At 41.0% G+C, this 21,425-nt stretch overlaps 1 protein-coding gene across 1 annotated transcript in view; it reads right to left on the minus strand.

The window, feature by feature from the left end:
• The window catches only part of alk (ALK receptor tyrosine kinase), a 197,952-nt gene that overhangs the window by 120,919 nt on the left and 55,608 nt on the right, over positions 1-21,425 (minus strand). The window contains exon 3 of the mRNA XM_078289347.1: positions 9,304-9,508. Coding sequence (XP_078145473.1) covers positions 9,304-9,508 — 205 coding nt within the window. The remainder of the gene's footprint in view (positions 1-9,303; positions 9,509-21,425) is intronic.

Consider the following 21,425-nt stretch of genomic DNA (forward strand, 5'->3'; position numbering starts at 1 on the left):
AGAAAGAAATGGTGTGTGGCAAGGAATAAAAATGCTTTCCCTTAGATTCCCTCTTAGCCACTGTACCTGACTAATCACCCACAATGCACAACTTCCCCCTTTTGTTTGTTTTGGGAGGGCTGATAACTCTTTATTTCCTCTCCTTTTCTCTGTTGGGATTTGCTCTATTTATCGCAATTCAGATCACTAAATACTCTGTAACTAATTAAAGTGCACACTTTGCAGATTGCACTGATGAGACAAAGAAAAATGTGCTACAATAACAGTATGCTATTAAAACTAATTTTAAATGTTCCGGTGTACCTACAGCAACTAAATGGTTGCTGTAGGTTGTAGGTTGCTGTTCACTTTATCAACTCAGAGACATTGTTTTTGCTTTATCAATCGGCACAAAAGACATTTGACGGTTTGATTTGGCAGTTCAGCACACCAAAGTCAATTTAAGAAAGTCTTTTGGAAAACACTCCATAAACATCAGGAAAAGTCACTTTAGGCAAAAATGATAATACCAAAGTCCAGTCATATTTACAAGCTAACTTATTTGAGAGGGACTCAACTTTTACATAAGAGCATAACAACGGCGTGAAAAAGTGTGGGGTCGTTTCGATTTAATAGATCAGTGTTTCTCAACCATCGTGACCCTAACCAACCAGACACCGATTCCACTGATGAACATACCTTCAACCAGAGAAGAGGAACGACTCGGTAAAACCAGCTAGTGTAGCTTTTGGTTGGAATGAAAATCTGCAGACTCTTCAGCCACGATGGCATATGGCTAATAACAAACCACATCCACATCGCACACAGTAGTTCCTTCCCTCTCCTTGGGATGATAATGTACATTAGCATTGGCTGAAAAGCAGAAAATTATAGTTCTGAGCGGCCCTCCTCTCCAAAAGATCTAGCCATGGCAGCCAGGCTACTTGGCAGCGCTCCCAGATCCAGAGCTGCGAGGCTCCCATCAGCCGTGGCCCTGCGGCGGGCGCGGTCCGAGAGCTGGGGGTCGGCTCTGGCGAGCGCTAAATGGAGGAGCGGAGGAGTTGTGAAGGCCTGCCAGGGATGAATGCACCGCTTCGCCAATGAGAGAGCCTCTGGGTGACCTATCCTTCTCACTCTTGTTTAGCTTCACACATGGAGGGACCCGCAAAAATGGCCATAAGGGACTCTCCGTAAGGCAAATGCATTGTCACCACTGTTTCATGAAGAGTTTTCAAAGTGGTATCACAAAAAAATATTGAGGTATTGGAGCCATTGCATAAAAAGCAGACATAACAGCTAAGCTGGATGATCCTGTGGCAAGATTAGTTCGCACAAATGAAGGGTTATCGCAGAGCTACAGTGAGTTCACAATACAGATGATGTCTAATTATTTCATTAAAAATGTTTTTTATGTAACAGTCAGGACTGTGTCCAGTTACAATGGTTGTAACTGAGGTAAAACAGTAAAATAGGTCAACAGAAAAAGCAAGAAAATACAGCTTCAAACTGAAAGTAAAGGACTGATTACAAAATATGTCACTGATTACTTCATAAGCCTATTTAACTCAAAATGAAACGCAAATCCAATACAGAATTAATATGTGCCTTGAAGACTCTGCCCCCGCTGCCCATTGTAACCATCAACACAAATACTCACTTCAGAATAGTGCCGTTTCAGAACACTGTGGTCGTGAATTTCAAAGATGAAAGACTGCAAGCCGTTGTTGTTATTATTATGAAAGGCGTTGCAAAAAGAGCAACATGTAACTGGAGTTGCAAGGATGGACAATTTCATTAGAGTGGTCGTTGTGGATGAAATGTTCCTGATACACAGCTGTGATAGTGCTAGTGGACAATACAAGGCCAACGACTGTATATCTTATCAAAAATGTGCTCCACTTAATACAAAAGTTTTGGAGATGTGAACGGTGAGAGGAGAAAGCATCTGTCCTCATTCGAATGGTTGGGTGCTTGCGTGATGCACAGCGAGTTAGTGTTTGGCTCATATTGATTTTCTTCCCCTCTCATTTATAAAAAGGAGAGTAATAATTGACCGTGATTCAACTTGCAAAGTGCATATACTGCAAATACAAGCAAGGCTTTCTCAGCTGACGCCAAATGTTGGAGGCTGCTGTTTATTACGTTTAGGGATTGTAAAATTGAATAATTAAATTAGTGGAAAGAATAATCCTTTTTACTTTACTTTACTTACGAAGTGTTTCACTTCGAAATCAAAATTCAGCAGTGCTTTTGTTTCCGAGCAAAAGTCCCCAAAGTTAATGACAGCTTTCATCATGTTACGAGTAAATCTCCTGATTGTCCACAGATTGTATTTTGTGTTAAGCTACAGTTTGGTGCACAGACTTACACTTTCTAAACACAGAATGAATGGATTTCACGCTGCATACTATTAAACCCCGTCAAATCACGTTCAGCTTATTTCTGAATAATAACTTCAGCGGCTTTACTGGTGTCCCTTTAATTCCTTCATAATACACTGCGGCTGTAATTCTTACTTTAATTTGCAGCGGTATGTAGGAGATAATGTGCTGCTGATATTATATATCACTCACCATAATGTTCCCGTTTCGTAACTGAAAGTTTTGCATTAGCACTTGCCTCCTTCAAGGCTTCCTGCAGTAGACCTTCCCCCACATTAAACAAGCACTGGATCAGTTTTAAGACGATGTTGCTGCAACGCTGTGCTTTAAAAGGCGGTGTCATTCTGCGCCACGGTGACATACAGCACTTTCCACGCGTTGATGCATTTTGCCACATTGGCTGGTTTTTATATCCATACTCATAATATTAGAGCATTACATTAATGGATCTTGCGATAGAGTCACATACACACATGTCTTTTGGTGCATGCGTGTGTAGAGTATATGTGAGTGTGCATGCATAATGTGTGTGTGTGTGTGTGTGTGTGTGTGAGAGAGAGAGATGGGGGGAGTCTGTGATGGAGGACATCTCGAGGTGATAGTGAAGGAACTCATTTGAAAGTGGATAGGGAGAGAGAGAGAGAGAGGGAGAGAGAGGGAGAGAGAGAGAGAGAGCGAGAGAGACCTCCACTCACACTCTCACTCACTCAGCACACAGACGGTCCTGTGATGAGACGTGACAGTGGGGTAATGCATTACCTGCGACCGCCTGAAGGTTTAGCCACCTGACTGACGAAACCCGACTCCCCTAATGTCAGATACAGTAACAGTACGTGCAGCGACACATCACACACACATGCATGTGCACGTACACACAGAAACACCATACTGTAAATGAACAGACACAGACAGATAGACACACACACACCGAGTCTTGCAGCCCCCCCCTCTCTCACCCTCGGTCTCTCTTTCACTGGCTGAGACTTTCAGGATTCTGACATTCACAGTGTGGGCTGGCAGACTTTGAAGAGGAAAGTCCTTCACTGCCTGGCTCACCGTGTCTGGAAGTCCAAGTGCTGGATACACACTAAAATATGCTTCTTTCAGGCAGTTATATATGATGAAATCTGAGACAGTGGCTTGAGAGAAAGTGTAATAAAAAGCGAAAACTTCAAATTCCGCTAAACACACTGCGTAGTGGCGGTAAGACCGATTCTTTTAAGTGACTCGATTCTTTCTGTCCGGCAGAAACGAGTCAGTTCATTTGCTTTGCTTTTGTAAAAATGACAGTTGCGTAGCCGACGGCACTTTGGCCGAAGTGATTTGACTTGTATCGTTCACATGAATAATTAATCTGTGAATTGTCCCATCGCCAGCATCACGTTTCATCTTCATCAGCATGGTGTCGATGTGACGTCCGAGCTGCTCCACAGAGCCACATACAATACAGCCACAAACTACAACTGAATTTTCTGCTTTTTTGAGTGTGTTTGCCACTTTGAAAAGGTCTTTTTTCATCATACATCATTGCCATTCTTTTTTAGGATATTTTTACGGGAGTCAGTACACCAGAAAACAACCAATATCAACTTTAGTTCTCATTATTTCAATGCACTATATGAGGATGAATGCAAGTCAGCCATTGAGAATTGAACCTTGGAGATTTTTGAGCTTGGACGATTCCATCAGATGTGACGCAACATGAACGCAACGCAGCCAGTGGAGCAGCTTTAACTGATTTCAAAGGAAGCGTTCCCTCCATGGCTGATGGCTGCAGTGGAGCTTGGGGGCAACGCTTCTTTTGGAGCAAATCTGAGGATTCTCAATCAAGATTTTGGTTCAGAGCCCAAAGTTAATTTGGTTTACACTTGGCAACTACAAAATTTACTTGAGCGTGAATAACCTAGGTTGTTCCACTGCTGTTAGGAATGATCCACGGATAGAAATAATGACTAACACAAAATGTTGTGGGAGGCTTTAAAAAGGGTGTCGCATTATTTGTACTCCCATGGGAACATACTTGTCACATGGGATCTTGTTGTTTTATTTGGTTATCTCTGTTTCTGCTGCAAACTGTTTTTTGAAAGCCTAAAAACCCTAAACTCAGTTCACAAAAATCGCAAATACACACACACACACGTAGGAACACATTCATGAACGCATGCAGGCACGGAGACACACACACGCACACAGCTGACTTTGTTGGCTGTCAACTGTGGCCTGTTCTGAATTAACCCAAATAAGTTTTAATCAAATCAAAAGTAAAGCAGACCTTGTTAAATATCCATTGCGTACAAGGTTATTTGTTACCCTCCCTGCACTAAATGCCCTGGCTACTAAATAAGGCAAACATGTCAAAACACAGCATTAAAATTCAAACAAAGGCAAGGGCACAGGTTGGCAATTAGTAATCTGACTCAGTCTTCTAATGTCCAGGGGAGGCGCTTCTTGCTTTTGTTTTCTCCCTCGTTTCCCTCTCATTTTATGATATGAGTGTTCTCCCGTTGGAGCAGAAATGGAGGGAGTTTGGCTGTGCGAGGCTCGCAGGGGGAGAGAGAGAGAGAGAGAGAGGGAGGTTGTGTGGGCGGATGTCTGCCTCTGACTACAAATGAGAGCACACAAACGCACATTCTAATCTGTCACACATGTAATGAGCGCGTCCCCGGTGCGCTCCCTTACCAAGACGCACCAGCACGAATGCACACACACACACACACACACACATAAATTCACAAACACTCCTACACACAGAGAGAGATAGAGAGAGAGTGATGCATAAAGCATGATATTCATATGATTCCAATGCCCTGAAGTGTTTACACACAAGCAGCATGAAACATGTCCGCAGCGGCGCGCTGAGAATTGCTTTTTGTATCCCGACTTCCCACACACAATAAACCAAACTGACACCTACAGTACAGTGCAGCCGCGCTAATAATGATGTAGGTGTGTCCGCGTATGAATGCAAACCACGTGAATGTGTCATTAAAAATATCCACTTCGGCAACTGGATGCTGAATACCGCTGGCCTCTCTCACCTGCTTGGTCCCTATGTGAGACGCATAGTTCTCAGTAGAGCCTCAGAATGAGCAGTGCGCAGACTTCATGTTAATTAAGGATTAGGCACACAGAAAGGTTATGTGCCAACATTAATTGCTGATCGGGGGCCAGCTACTGCAAAAGCAAGCTACCTGTGTTTTGAACAACCTCTCTCTCCCTCTTACCTGCCCCTTTCTCTCTACCTCTTCCGCAATCTCCATTCAACGAGGGTACCATCATTTGATTCCGCTGAATGTTCTCTATCACTCGCGCTAATGGAGCCCATTTACATATATAGGTTTTCTTTCCCATCCGAGTGGGGTCAATAATAACAGGCTGCTCCGCTCTGATTGAGATTTTGCCTCGTAGATTCAAGAGGTGAGAGCGGAGCGTCTGTGATGAGGCCCTTGATTGGCAAGCGCCAGCATGCATGGCTAAACATGCACATACAGATCCACCTCAGTGAGCCCTAGCGTGGCGTTAAAGATACTGTAAACAAGCTTGGTGGAGAGCGTTTAGTGAAAGGTTACGGGAGGACAGTGATATTCGCTGGGTGCCAGTGGTTTGATGGTTCACATATTCGCTTCACATACGCTTGCCGGTTTATTCACTTGAATAATTACAAAGACGAGCGGTTATATGTTTGAGGTTGTTGGGCTCATCGAGGCATGACATTTTCCACGTCAGGAATATTTATTTGCATGTACGTGTACATGCAAGTGGTATGATGCAGTATTAGAATATGTGGGGGTACATAAGAAACAATGAAGACATGTGAACTGCACAGCATTTGTATGTATAAGATGCAATCCACATACTGACAGCTGCAAAATCAGCATACAGATAACAGGTTTGAGATCAACAAACCAAATTAATTGTGAATATTTTCCAATTCAGTTCCAATTTATTTCTGCTAATTTGAATAAAACTCAAATTTAAATGTAATATTCAGTCAGGATGAATTTTTAAAAAATGGGAATACATGATTTTTCAAAACAAACAGAACACCGGCACTCACAGAACAATAGTCTTCTTATTTATTATGGGCAAAAACAAAGGCGTTTCAGCTAGAAGCCATCATCAGCGTAATCAAAACAGCAGAAATGGCAATTTATATAGACAGGTGAGGTTCAAACACCAACCAGAAAAGAGAATACCTAATTGCATAATAAGATACATCTGTGAATGAACCGCCCAGATATGGCCTCTCCTAATGAAGGAGGTGTGACCACAATAATCAGAAAAAACAATGACTGGTGTCACAAGCTGAAAAGTAATGAATATATAAAACTGAATGCCCAAGACCGGAAACATATAGCAAAAGACTATATACAAAGATCTATACAAACCAGATTAATAAATGAAGATGCACATAAATGAAAAAATTACCGACTAATGAATAGAAGGCTCAAGAAGAAGGTAAATAGAAGGCTCAAACTACTCAGTTAAAGTGGATACAGACAACTTTTCAACTTTCCCCCCGTTGTCCCCCCCTAGCGTTTCCAAGTGGTATTGTTGTTTGCGCCGCTGTCGCAAAGACAAGCGGATCACTTTCCGTTAGAGCCGAGCTCCATGCAATAGAACAAACCATCTGTCTGCTTATCAACTCCTTGATCATAACACAATACAGTAACTTTCACCACTGCTCATTTTAGAAAGGCCACTGCAACAAAAACGTGTTCTTTGTTTAGATTATCAAACGGACAATGGATCATTTGTTTGTTTCTGGCTGCTAGCGTTAGCAACATGGCTAATGCTAGCGGCCAGAAACAAACATAGTTAGATGTTTGCTTCTTTTTTTCCAGAAACAAACATAGATGTTTGTTTCTGGCTGGTCCTGGCTTCCTTGTAGCTCCTGGTTAGTTTTCTGGCTGCTAGCGGTAGCGTTAGCAACATGGCTAATGCTACCGCTACCGATAGCTACCGGGGAAAACCTATCCTATTCCTCTTTTGGTTGCGCAATGGATGACGCACTTCCTTTGTGCCGTAAATTGAGCCTTCATTCTCCCGGGAGATCGTGCCCGGTGACAGACAGAATTTCATAGTGAAAGCGAGGCTTATAGGGAACCAATCTAAACGCCGATGGTGTCATTATTCTATAGCCATTACACTGTGCAATCAACATTTACTTCATAATGATAAGTTAAAGCAAAAAAGTTGTCTATAGGGTCTTTAATAGAAAAAACTCTCAACTCTGAAACAGGATATGTCTATAATGGGGACACATAGCCTGTAAAAAGAAATAAATTAAGAGCTATATGACCCTGTTAGCCCAAATAGTTTAAATTTTCAAGAGAGCATCAAAAACATTATAAAGAAATAACCTTCATACTGTATACATTCACATTATATATGAGCCTTGATAGAGGAAAAATAGTAATCCACAAAATACATATAAAGAATCCAATTATAGCAAGGACAAATAACATGTAAAATTTTAATTAAGAGCTATATGCCCCCGTTAAATAGTTTGAACCCTTTCAAGGGTATATAGAAAAAAATATCATGGAAAAAATGTCAAGACAAAATACATATACAAAATATAATAAAGATAAATAGCATGTAAAAGGAAACTAATTAAAAGCTATATGACCCTGTCACCTAGCATGAATCCTTTCAAGAGAGCACAGTAAAATATTGTAGACACAATGTCAAGGATAAATGACAAGAATAAATACATCTACACAATCTAAATATGGAATCTTAATATAGTAGGGACCCCGATAGATTATACGAAGCAACGCAACAGTAGTTCTTCGTTCAAACCCTTTGGGCTCTCAGTTTGTAATGTGTGGATCCAATATGCTTCCCTCTGTAACAGAAATCTGTCCCTATCACCACCCCTTTTAAAAGGATGTACCATTTCTATACCTTGAAATTTAAGGGAACATATATCATGGCCAGCTGAATTGAAATGTCTGGCCAGAGGGGATTTTTCATCTTTATTCCTTATGCTACTTTTATGTTCAGAAATCCTAGTTTTCAACTCCCATTTAGTTTTATGCTAACCCACAAGGACATTTCAAGAGATAGACCACATATTTGGTTCTGCGAGAGATCCTGTTCTTAATGTTGAACTTTTTACTAGTATGGGGATGTAAAAAAACATCTCCTCTAATCATAGCACTACACTGGGCACAGCTCAAACATGGGAAATTACCACCTGGTGGGTTAGACAGAAAATGTTGAGGAGGTATATAACAATCAGCCCTGACCCAGGTGTCCCTTAGGTTCTTGGCGTGCTTATTGGCAAAGATTGGCAAATCTTTGAAAGAATGACCTACTAAAGGGTCACTGGATAAAATATGCCAGTGTTTGTTAACACACCTCTTAATCTCATAGGATAACGGAGAAAACGTGGTAGCCAACACAATTTTTGAGTCCCTATTAGAGGGAGGTTTAAGGGCTAATAAATGTTTCTGTCTATGCTTTTCACTTTATCCAAACTGTTCCTAACCACATGATCATTATAGCCTCTATCTCTGAAACGATTACACATATCCATAGCTTGTTCTTCAAATACGTTGTCCGTGCTGCAGATTCTTTTTGCTCTCAACAGTTGACTATATGGCAGACCCTTCTTTAAACCTGGAGGATGATAGCTACTGAAATGTAAAAGTGTATTTCTATCAGTCTGTTTTCTAGACACTAGTATTGACACATACATGATTTTTCTCCTCTTTACTGTTAGAAGCTTTCATGTTGGTATCATATTCTTAGGAGTCCAGAAAAAAAAGAAGAAATTACACAAATTTTGAAATCATTTCTGTTCTCGATAGTTCAATTCAAATCCAAGTTTTAACTGCTTCCCAGTTCAAGTTCAAATTCAGCTTTACTGAAATGTATTGGACCAAACTCAACACTGCTACATAGGCTGCTGTACATGTGTAAAACAAGTGCTTACCCTGTGATGCGTGGCAGCGTGTCGGTGGAGAGGAGGGCGAGCGGCGGTTTGTCTCGCTCTATGAGCCATATGGTGTATTGCCCGCTCTGCTTGGGGTGGAGGAACACGGCCATGTCCAGGCCACAGGGACCCTGGCCTCCCCACAGCCAGGGACTCAGCACCCAGGGGCCCCCAAAGGCTGAACCTTTCACCCAGAGGAACTGACCTGAGAGAGGGAGAGAGAGAGAGAGAGAGAGAGAGAGACAAGGACGGTGTAATAAGAGAAAACGAGAGAGACTGAGATAGCACAACTGATTAGTCTCGCTGAACGCAGCTTAGCAGCAGCACGCTGACTCGGATATTCTCCACAATTCAAATCTCACGACATTGAACGACAAGAAGGACATGATGTGCTGAAGCTGGACGAGTGATGGGCTACGATTTCAAATGGTTTTCATCCAATGGCTGAGAGTAGCACTTGATGAAAATGCATGAAATAAAGACGCTTTGAATGAGAGCAGTCAATGACATCTCTAGCAAGAAGAAAGACAAAAAGGGGAAAGCAGTGGGTGAAAAATCAAAGTGCTGTTTTTTTTTGGCTTTGATATGAAGTCCCATTTCACTTTCAAACCTACTGCACTCATTCAAGCAGGAAGTTAATCAGAAGCTGAAAGTTGTGTGTGTGTGTGTGTATGTGTGTGTGTGTGTGTGTGTATGCGTGGTGGGGAAGTACAAAGAGTCTCAACTTGAAAGGAGGACAATCCATTTTTAATGCGCTCAGTTAAGAAAAGTAGTGTTGATGAAAGTAGCAAAAAAAAAAAAAAAGCAAAGCAAAAATCTTGTAAAATAAATGATTTGCATCGTTCGCGGGAACCGTTCGAGGAGGATTCGGCCCGGCGTTGTTGTTTATTTTGTTTGCCACTGAAGTGAGCGCAAGGTGGGCTCGCTGCAGAGGTTTTCACAGATCTAATAAAGCTGTCGTGAACATATAACTTTTTTTCATTACATGGGGTTGCCGTATTCATTTTTGTTTGTTTGTTTCCATCTCCAGATTGCACTCTCGCCTCTGGATAATGGTTAATACCAGCTTCCCAGGGATCAGATTGTATCAAAGTATACTTCTCTAACTGGGGCACACGTGTCTCCTTGCGTATGTCACCCTTGCACTCAAACAGCGCTTTGCCATTAGCTGTGTATACATTTGGTATTCTGGTGCTGAATCAGACAGGGGGAGGATGAGAGAATAAGGCCATAGAAACTGCTGATGTTCTGTCTGGTGGGATTTTCATTCTCTGACGTGGAATATAAGGCAATATTGAGTAACATGGATCAGTGACTCACATGGTGGTGTGGAACTAGCATTTTGTGCCATGTGTCGGTATAGCAACTTGCCATGCAGCAGTCAGTTTGCATGTATTAACTGGAGTTTACTTTTAGCAGCCTGTGGAGAGAACAGAAGAGTGTCTTTGAGGGAGTTTCTCAAGTCTAAAACATTTGGATAGCTCCAAGGACCAAAAGAGAGGACAATAATCAAACCATGCGGCGTTTAATTTGAAATAGCCAATAGAGGAACTCCGTTATAGCCATGGGCAGAAGAACCTCAAGTCATTAGTCTGTGTCTGTACACACTGCTTTTTCGTGAAAGGTGACTCAGTCCTTTTATCCTTTCTTGAGGTGTCCTTTATCCCCAGAGGGCATTGAGAAACTGGTGAATTTGGAGGCCTTCAAATTGCAGTGCTCCAGTTAAGCCTCATTTGCTCTCCCTTCCCCATTTGCATGCTCCATACACAGAAGCTCCAGACAATTTGGCAAGGACGGTAGGAGCGCTTCCAGAAAGTTTGCAGGCGATGTCGACTGCACACACTTTCCACACAACCAGCAGCGGTTTGATACAAAGCCGCTTTCAGACTAAGCCTTGAAGGGCTTGGGGCCCAAAGGGAGAAAACTATAAGCTCTGGTTCCCTGTCCAACTGAGATGAAGAAATACCTGCTTGGGAGCAATTATCAGCAGGATACAGATTTTAACAGCAAACTACAAAGTCAAGACTAGAATTCCATTAGTAGATTTCTGCCTCAATTTCGTTCTGCCTGTGGATACTGGTGTCTAACAGAGGCAAATACTTGCTATTTTCGATAATAGTGTTTCACCCTAAGTCTTACACATGAAAAGCATGAATGTCCTCCGTTACGGCATCACAGGACTTTGTTGAACAGACTGTCCGCGCCCACACAAATAATGCAACTTGTGTACAGAACATGTTGTTTGATACAGTGTTTATCTGAGCAGTATAGCAAGAGATAATCACTCAACAGCTTATGTTAAAACCGGCTCTTTAACTTTGAATTTTTGATACTACCATAATGCAGGGCTGGGAAGGCTTGAAGGATGGCATATTCAAGGCAACTTTCTCTTAGATTCGAGGTTCTGCCCTGGTACCCAGGCTAATGAAGACATGCTGCTGCTCTTGCCATGTGGGAATCCACCGGAAGTGGGCCAATCCGATAATCCGGTATCATTTTAGAAACAAGGTCTTAAAATTCATAGAAAATGATATCACTCCTTCACAGCTATTCTTACCATTTAAGAGATGTTTACAAAAAACAATTACATGACTTTGTTGCTGGGAGGAACCCTCAATAACCATTGATCTGGAGTTTATTTACCACGCTCGCGCTTGTACTCTAGTTGGCCTGTTTTGCTGCAGTTAATGGACTTTGTTGGAGGCAATTTCTCATTTATCTGTGAAGTTCAGACTTAGCATAATCAACAGTGTTTATAGAATGGTACTTGATTATTGCCCCTCTGAGGAAGGAGACAAGCCCAAAAAGCAACAGCAGAAACATTTCCATCCAAAGTGATAGCTGTATTCTGTATCATCGCAACAAGCTAGTAAACACTTTTCACAGCTCTCTGTGCGGTTACAGATTCAATCAACTGAGGCTGTTGTTGACATAGCATACCAAATCAGGCCAACTGTTGGTGAGGGTAGAATTCCCTCAGATAATAAAATCCCAGCTAAAGGCCTAAGAGAAGGAAGAAAACAAACCATTCAAAATGTATTCTCTCCTAAATCCTCTTATAGCACGCACACAATGCATTTACCCAGGGCCGGCACAAGCTTTTTGGCGTTCCAAAGACTTTGGCTGCGCCTCACAACATTTCAATTTACAACCCATTCAGTTGCGTGACATTATGACACAGCTTCTTTTGTAGAGACGGTCAAAAAGTATGTTCAACATACTGCTAAAAGAGCCCCCTTGTGACAGGGTATTGTTGCTGGTTTCTGCATGTTATGTGAATGCCTCATTTGGGCCCCAGTAATTTAGTTTTCTATGTGGGGTTTAGGGTGACAATTGCCATGTACCCACAGTTCAATTCAACATTATGGTGAAAGAGGAGGATTTGTCAATTTGAAGAGATTTACTGAGTAGTTTATGTCTGGCAATTGTACAATTTGTGGTTAATAATCAATTGTGGCAATTGTGGTTAATAATCAAATCAATATCAGGATATTTAAAATTCCAACTTCATCCCCTGCATTCCTCTCCATGGCTTGCTGAGCTATATGGGAAGCCTCGGGGAGGTTGAAATAGTATTCTGGCACAATTTCAGCCACTAGCAAGGTGCATGGGAAGGTCATGTGACCTTTGTCAAGGTTTGTAAAACAATTAAACCAAAAGCCTATATAAATACAAAGAACACACTAAAAACAAACAATAGAATAAGAGGCAATGGAAATAACAGTCAACAGATTATTGACACATGCAGCCTCATTGAGCCTTAGAGAAGTAGAGGATATGGCCGTGTGATAAACCACAAGTTATACCTCTACACTGATTAAAAACAGGTGAGGAGTCCACTGATAACTCCAAATCAGATGGCTAAGTTAGTAGCAGATAGGAGTTTTAGTTATAAGCTACAAATGCAGAAGTTGTCTGGAGACAGAAATAATCTCATTTGTCGAGTTAAACCTCAATGGGTTGAGGCTTTCTAAATTCAAAATAGCCATACTAACCAATCGTGTTAACTAGTTAGCCTGCTGACCTTCTAAGTTCATGAATGTGGATAAAAGAAAGAAATTTAAGTTTAAGTGATTTAAGTTTGTCGGTTAGTAGTTAGTAACATGCGCTCCAAAAAACTATGGTTCTTTGGCTCCGCCCACTGAGGTTCAACTCAGCCAAGAAGACTATTTCTGCCTCCAGAGCAGCTCTGCCTCCAAGAAATGTTTCTTTTACTAAAACTCCAATCTGCAAGTTAACAATAGGTCACTTCCAATTCGTAGATATCACTGTTATGCCCTATACCCAGTATGGATATATTTTCATGAAAGGTGTATTCCCAGAGAGCACTTTTTGACACTAAGAAGAAAAAAGTCTGTTATCAATAATAAAGAGTTGTAGGAAACCACCCTTGCCATCTACAGGTTTTTTCCTCATCCTCTCTGTACAGTGCCCTTTGGACCTCAGCCAATGGCTCTCTTAAAACAGAGGATAGCCTACAAAGGCACACAGACTCAAGAAAACACTACAGAAACTCTTGGACTGTAAAATCCTCATTCATACCATCAGGGAATAAACTTTTTTTTATGTAAAATATCCAAAAGGCCGCCCTAATTTTTCTAACGTGGTCAATTCTCATGTGGATTTGAACCATCATACTATTGCATAGTACTACACATTATTGGGAGCTAGCTTGAGGAAAGCTTTTGTGACCAGACAGTTGTTCCCTTTTCATACTTTGGCATTTCCCATAGTTCTTGGTTTTGTTATTATGTTTGTTATTTGAGTTGTTGTTGTTTTTTTTTTTTATATCATTACAGAATGAAAAGGCATTGTCTCCATGCAAATTCCATAAAGACTTGAATATCAGCAAGGGAAGGTCTCATTACATTTGAGAAGCAAATGAGCCTTCTTTTTACTACAGATGTTGTCATCTTTTGTATTCCGTAAATGGTCCATTGTTTATACATAACTGTGTTTTTTGCATATTTATGTAGCAATGCAAATGAGAACACTGAGGATTACAGCTCTGTGAAATGAGTTTGTCTTCGTCTTACCTGCGTAAACATTTGTGGTAGTTGTCCCAAGTTACTTCTGCTATGTTGAGAATAGCCAATTTTCACTAAGCACTACTCACTTTTGCAAGCTCAGCTCCAGCAAATCCACTTCTGGGCTATTGTGCTGCAAGTTATGGCGTTTGTGGCTATGGGTAACAGTTTGCACATAACTCTTTTACAGCCACGGTGGTTACAGAACCTTTCAGAAATTCCCAGATAAATCACCTCTGTCTATTAAACCAAACCCTCATAAGTACCTCCCTACACGATATATTACTTAAATTGGCCTTTTTTTAGAGTGCAGTGTTTGTTTGCGGTACAGTAGTTACTCCCTGGAACTCCTGTGCCAATCAAGTTCATTTTGGTGATTGGACCCGGTGCATCCTTTTTATTCCAAGGCACTCAGCCGTATCAGGACCACCTGCTTGTTTGATTTAGTTAAGTTTTTAGACTAAACCGCTGGAAATTTTTGATGCTACCGAGCCCACACTGTGCGCTGACAAAAAGACCTTGGTGTCAACAACAACAAAGGTACCGCAGAGCAGGAGATTGGAGGGCACCGAGGTTCAGCAGGGTGCAAAAAAGCAAGTCGCTGTGGATGACTCTGGAGTGCGCATATAATGAGGGGACCTACATCAAAAGCTGCTGCACGCCCGTCCCCACCACCCCGCCCTACAACCTCCTGCATAATAATAAAATGTCAGGACCCCAAACAACAAAATATGCATTATTGATTATTCTAAATTGGCTCCCTGAACATCAGGGTCTGAAATTAAATGTTTGGCTCACCCAACAAGGGGGAATTTACAAATTTAGCTGCCAGGAATGTGTTTTATCGACCCAAATAATTAAAAGTTGTCTTTGTACACTTGATATCAGATACAGGTTTTCATTAAATTCAATGTAAAGGGGCATCCTGGTGGATCAGTGGTCTAAGGCGCATACCGTATAATCCGGTCCAGCACCTTTGTCACGTCATCCCCCTCGCTCTCCCTGTCTTTCTTGTCTCTCTCTACTTTGATCTGTTCAGTAAAATGCCAAAAAAATGATCTTTGGTCACACTTCATTTGGATAGTCCAATGTTGATATTCCTTCCTATGCTTCCTATCAAGTGACAATGGTGTGTGAAAAGTGGTCTATAGATATTCAGTGTCTGGGCTAGGATTAATTTTAGGGTTGAGGTTAATGTTAGAAATGGGGTCAGGGTCAGGCTAAGGTCAGGATTAAGGTTACATAGTCTGTAGAGACGCACCAGATAGGCAAATGACACTTTGTTGAACATATACTTTTTGTCAGCTGATAGTTAGTTTAGCATCAACATTGGACTATCCCAATAAAGTGTTATCTAATATTTAAATTCCATTTACAGAAAAGGATTGGCTGCAGCATATTGCCAATTACATGCTAATTAAAAATGACAAGGCAGATTTACAGCAAAGAGATTAACAAATGAAAATTATCTGGTACAATAATAATATTGCTACCTACTGTAGCTGTATGCTCCCTGACATTTTAATTGTTTCGCCTGAAATTTCGTGAGGAACAATAAGTTGAAATAAACACGATTTTTTGTGGCTTCTATGAGACGAATGATCCTTACAAGAGACTAACAACTGAGAACTATCTGAGAAGCTTGCCTCAGAATTTGGTTGAATTTTACCACCATGTTACTGACACTAATGAAACACTTGGATAGTGTCCTATTATCCTTATAAAGCCCTATTCGCACGGGACTAGTATTACCTGGGGACCTCATGTGATTTAGAAATTACCCCCCCACGTCTGTGTTTTGTGCAGCGCATTCGCACGGGATAAGCAAAGTCTGTATTTTACTCTAATTTACTGACATTTATCCCCCGGATATGATGTCAAGGCTCTGCGGATATGCGCTACCAAGGCCTCCCGGATGCGCTCTGCTGGGGAGAGAGCAGTACATCATGGCAGCATGCGGTAAGGAACATTTTTCTATCTTTCAACAGGCTCAACAGTTATTATGTGGTAGCCTATTAATAGTAACGTTAGGCCTATAGAGCTATAGTGACCAGACACTTTCCAATCAATATTTCTCCAGAAATAGTGCACAAACAAGCCAGGTGATTCATATCATAATTCAAGGTTAATGTTAACAATAATTTTTGCATCACCTCACATCACCTATGCTATTATCAAGCATCGTGGCACTTCCCAGACCAGCCAACATTAACCGTGAATTATGATATGAATCACCTGGCTTGTTTGTGCACTATTTTTGGAGAAATATTGATTGGAAAGTGTCTGGTCGCTAGCTATAGAACTAACGCTACTATTAATAGGCTACCACATAATAACTGTTGAGCCTGTTGAAAGATAGAAAAATGTTCCTTACCGCATGCTGCCATGAATGTCATCCATCTCGTCATCTTTCGAGATTTCGCTCTTCTGATGGATTTGAGCTTGCTCTTTCTGCGACTGGGTCTCCATGCTGTGTAGCGAGATGAGCCTCCTGAATTTGCACCCAAAAATGCTGTCAAAACTTTCATTTATAATTGCCAACGCAGCCTCCATAATTCTCGACCAGAAAAAAGGCAGAAAAAAGGCGCGGAGAAAACAAAAACCTTGAAAAAAAAAAAAAAATATGACCCCAAATCACCGAGATGCTGATTCGCACGGGACTAATATTATCACATGACCTCTGTGTTTGGCGAAATATGGTAGGTAATTTGCGGTGGAATTTTTACTTTACAAATTACGGACATGGCAGATTCGCACGGGATTAAGATCACAGACGACCTCCGCAATTATTACAAATTACTAGAGGTCCCCAGGTAATACTAGTCCCATGCGAATAGGGCTTAAGTCCTCTCACATGTCTTGAACTCTCTAGGTTGAATTTGACACCATTCTCTGACCTGAGAAGCCATTATACTGTACTGGATGTCTTTCGATACAGTCTATCAATCGTCAGTGTAAAGGAATTCATGTGATGACAATTTGATAACAAACAAAAAAAAACACACAGATGAATAGATCCTCCACTACCTTTTTGTAATCCTGTAGTAGTATTTTAGGAAGCACAGCTCATAAAATACTTACTGAATTCCTTTTTATTCCAGTAATAACATCCCATGAGTTTTACTTTTCAACCAGAATTTTGTCACAGATGTAAAATAACAGACATCAAATTTTGGGATGAAACTCTTCAAAGGCACAGCTCTCTGAAACTCTCATTTCAATAGCTAGGTAATGATGGGTATCTCAATTCAGATCAAAACTCTACAAGCAGTTACAAAATTACCTTTAGTCTTAGCATTACTTAAAATATTGAAATGTTTTGCCCAGGTCTGGCTTGTGTAGATATTACTCTATTTATAGGTTGAGTATTCACCGGTGGGGCTCAAACATTTGTTTAAAACAAAGTACAGAGAGAGGGAAACAAGTCTTTAGAAGAGTGTGTGTGCTATTGAACATTTCAAAAGGCTTTTGTTTTCAAAATCCAATTACTACAGTGAATACTTGGCCTGCACTGTAATGAATTTATTGTTGTAAACCTCCCATCCTCACCGGAACAACAATGTGAATCTTAATTAAGCTGATAATAATCCACGACTTTAATGTATGTAAGACGACAGGGGGAAACAAAGTCGAAGTGATCGAACAGCGCTTTATTTCATTCAGTAACTTAACTTGTTGAGGTCTAACATGTTTTCTAATGTTAGAAAACAATTTGCCTCAATGGTGGAGAACGTCTTTAATCTCACATTGTGAGCTTACAGTGTGTTACAGTAGAAAACGTTGAAAAACACTGGAAATGGAATCGTTTGTGGAGGGATTCTGGGAAACCATGCTGCTATCAGCTATTAATTATATATTTTGATGAATAGGCTCATCATTCTCATGCAAAATGCAAATACTGTTTATCTCCATCTATTGTATTAAGTGCACAGTCCATGCCAGGCGCTGGCTTTGATTTTTCTGGGTCTTGCAGAACAATTTGTGACTATTTCTGAAGTAGTTCAATGCCAAAAATATAATATTCAACTATTTGACTCTCCTCATCAAAGACACGGATCTCCGATTCTGTTTAATACAACTTCAGTAGATGATGCATTTTCCTAGCTCCAACCCAACAATTAGTTTCACAGCAGTTGCATCGATCCCTCGCATGATGATGCCTGAGCAGGTTCCAACCAGTCAGCATGCAGAGGTGAGCCGCGGCTTTTTCTCCTTTGAATGCACAATATCTGTTACATTCACTCATCTGGTGTGAATCATGAGAATCATTTGGTCTCTTTCACAAGGCTTAGCTGTTAATCTGTGGGCGTCAGAGGGAAATAAGTATAGATTTGGCTGTTCTGTATTTAATGTTCCAATTGTTAAGCGTCAAGCAAATCTACTATGATTACTGTGGCATACTAAAGGATATTCCACATACTGTGCTGCCTGTTAAGAATAATTTGCATTGTTTGTGCATGGCAATAAGCTGTTCATATACCGGCAACTCTCACTACAGTACATAGGGTGCATGCTGACACTCAGTGAGTTATAGGTCATGCCTCTACATGAAGTAGCAGTGCTCTAGTAACATTTTCTCTGCATTAATAGAATAAAACATGCGGTATACAGTACATGAAATTGGCCACAAGTGCACAAGCTCAAGATGTCAACTCAATATTCTGTTAAAGCTGCTCTAGGCAACTTTACACATTGGCAGCTTCAAATGGCAGCAAGAGGTAACTGCTTGAAAACTTAGTTGACAGTTTTGTATTTCACTCTACAGATTAGATTTGCAACGTCCTGTGGATGGAGAAGATTCCCTGCCAGTGTTCACACCCAATACCGGTATTTCATTTTGGCGAATCTACTGTGCCTCAATTGGGGGGGGGGGGGGGGGGGAGATGGGACACTCTTCTTTATTGCAGCTCCACTTTGTGATTTAGACTGATAAGACAGGTGTATTTTTTGTAAAATAGAGGCCTGTCATGGAGCGAGTGGTTACTGCTGGTTATGAGGGACACACCACTATGTTGGAGTGGAGACAACAAAAGAACAGATATTACATTAACACCTCTTCCTTCCTATTTTAACACTATACCACTGCACAGAAGACACTTTCTTTGTTTTGCCAGGAAAGAAGAGGCAATAACATGATTGTATGCAATTGAAAGATTTGTAAAAAAATCTGTCTTAAAAATCACTGTCCTACCCATGCACACAGACCTGAGAGACAGAGCGAGTTAGGCAGAGAGAGGTAGAGAGGGAGTAAGAGTAGAGAGGGTAGACTATTAACACTGTGTCATGCCACTAGTGCCAAGCAGAGTAAACAAGCAAGTCAACAGAGAGTCCTTAGCGGTGATTTAAAGAGGGTTAGCGGCGCCACTAGCCTAAGGGACAGAGCACCAGGGCCGGGCTAGCTGACTGATTTAGCAGCCTTGTTTATAGATAGTGCTGATAGAAACAGAGCCAATGGGTGTTTCCCAAATGTCTGAAGGATGCCGTGGGCCATCCGCTGGGCTGTCAGCCATTGCTTAGCTGTGTTAATTTGCAGGTGGGGGCGAACAGGAGAGGCTGGCATGAATAAGGATTTTTCCAGCATCATCAGTTGAATGCTTTTAATACAACATCAATAATAGACAATTACACTTCTGCAAAAAGCAATTTATCTGCTGTAAGTGGATGACTGTAACTTAACAGTGCTTGGCCTCAACTAATTGTCCCCCACCAAAGGGGGGACTATTTAATTTTTTAACCTTTATTTATCCAGGGAAAGTTGACTGAGCATGCATGCTCTTTTCGAGCGACACTCTGCTTCACATTCACAATTACACACATTCACAGCGTGATTTCTGCTGCTGGTCACTGAGCAGCTTTGCTGGAGCGGTTGCGGGTTCAGTGCCTTGCTCAAGGGCACCTTGGCAGTAGTCGCTGTGGGAGGGAACAGCATTACTCATTTATTTCCCCCACCGTGTTTTCCCAGACGCTCTTGGGATCTGAACCAGTGACCTTCCCTGTAACAAGCCCATTTCTCTAGCTTCTAGGCTACTCGCTGCCCTCACCCCAATTACTCTGCATCTTCCATTTCATAAAGAGTGAATCTATCTTTAGCTATGGTATTAACAGTCCTGTGTAACTGTCAGTTCACTGTAATGTGATTCCCTCAGCCTGTTCACCTTGCTCAGTCTTTAGCCATGAACCCATCATCTCCTAACAGTCCACTACTCGCAAATGTCTAATGCATCTTTCTAATGTTATCTTTTTGCTAGCTAGTGTTGAAACACCCTTTACCATCCAAAACAATGACAAATGTATTGTTGATATTGTAGTCAGTTAATCCACTTCATTTCATTACCTAACCTACTGTTGCCAGAGCTGCTGCTGTTAGCTAGAGTTCACACGTTGTTAAAAGATCCTCTTAGCTGCCAGAAAAGACCACAAAAACCTCACAGAATCGATACCGATATCGATGTCAATATTGTATCACCTTGGTGATAAGGGGAAAGGGGAAAGACTGAAGAATCTTGGACTGTTTTACTCTGTCTTCTTGTGCTCTTGTACTGGACAAAATCAATAGGTAGTACAGGGTTGTGCTGCCAAGGCAATGTTTGGCTGAGCTCACATAATAGTGGATTCCATGAAGACATTGGTTGGCTTAGACTCCGACCCTAACACTTTAACACACACACACACACACACATACACACCAATTTGAGAGAAGCTGAGAGTGGAGGAAGAGGTACGAAAAATGAATTCAGATATCCCGAGCTTACTTATAAATTTAGAAGTGAGAAATCAACAGTGTTGCAGTAGTTCTCAACTGGTTTTGCAAAACTTTTTCTCAGCAAAAAAAAAAAAATCTGTGAAAGTATACCTAATCTATTAATACTAATTGCTCATTGTCAATAGTCTATTATTGATGATTACCCTGATCAAATCAACAACAATTAACATAAAACATAAAAGTGATAATGTTTAAATGAAGTAACTAATAAGGGTAAATGTTTGGTTATTCAATATATATATATATATATACAGTATATAGTTGATTAACGGCTTTACTGCTTGTCAACCCAACCGACATGATTCACATTTCATTCTCAAGACCAATGGGCA

The sequence above is a fragment of the Centroberyx gerrardi genome, chromosome 17 (genome assembly GCF_048128805.1).
Source record: "Centroberyx gerrardi isolate f3 chromosome 17, fCenGer3.hap1.cur.20231027, whole genome shotgun sequence".
NCBI classification, from domain to species: Eukaryota; Metazoa; Chordata; class Actinopteri; order Beryciformes; family Berycidae; genus Centroberyx; species Centroberyx gerrardi.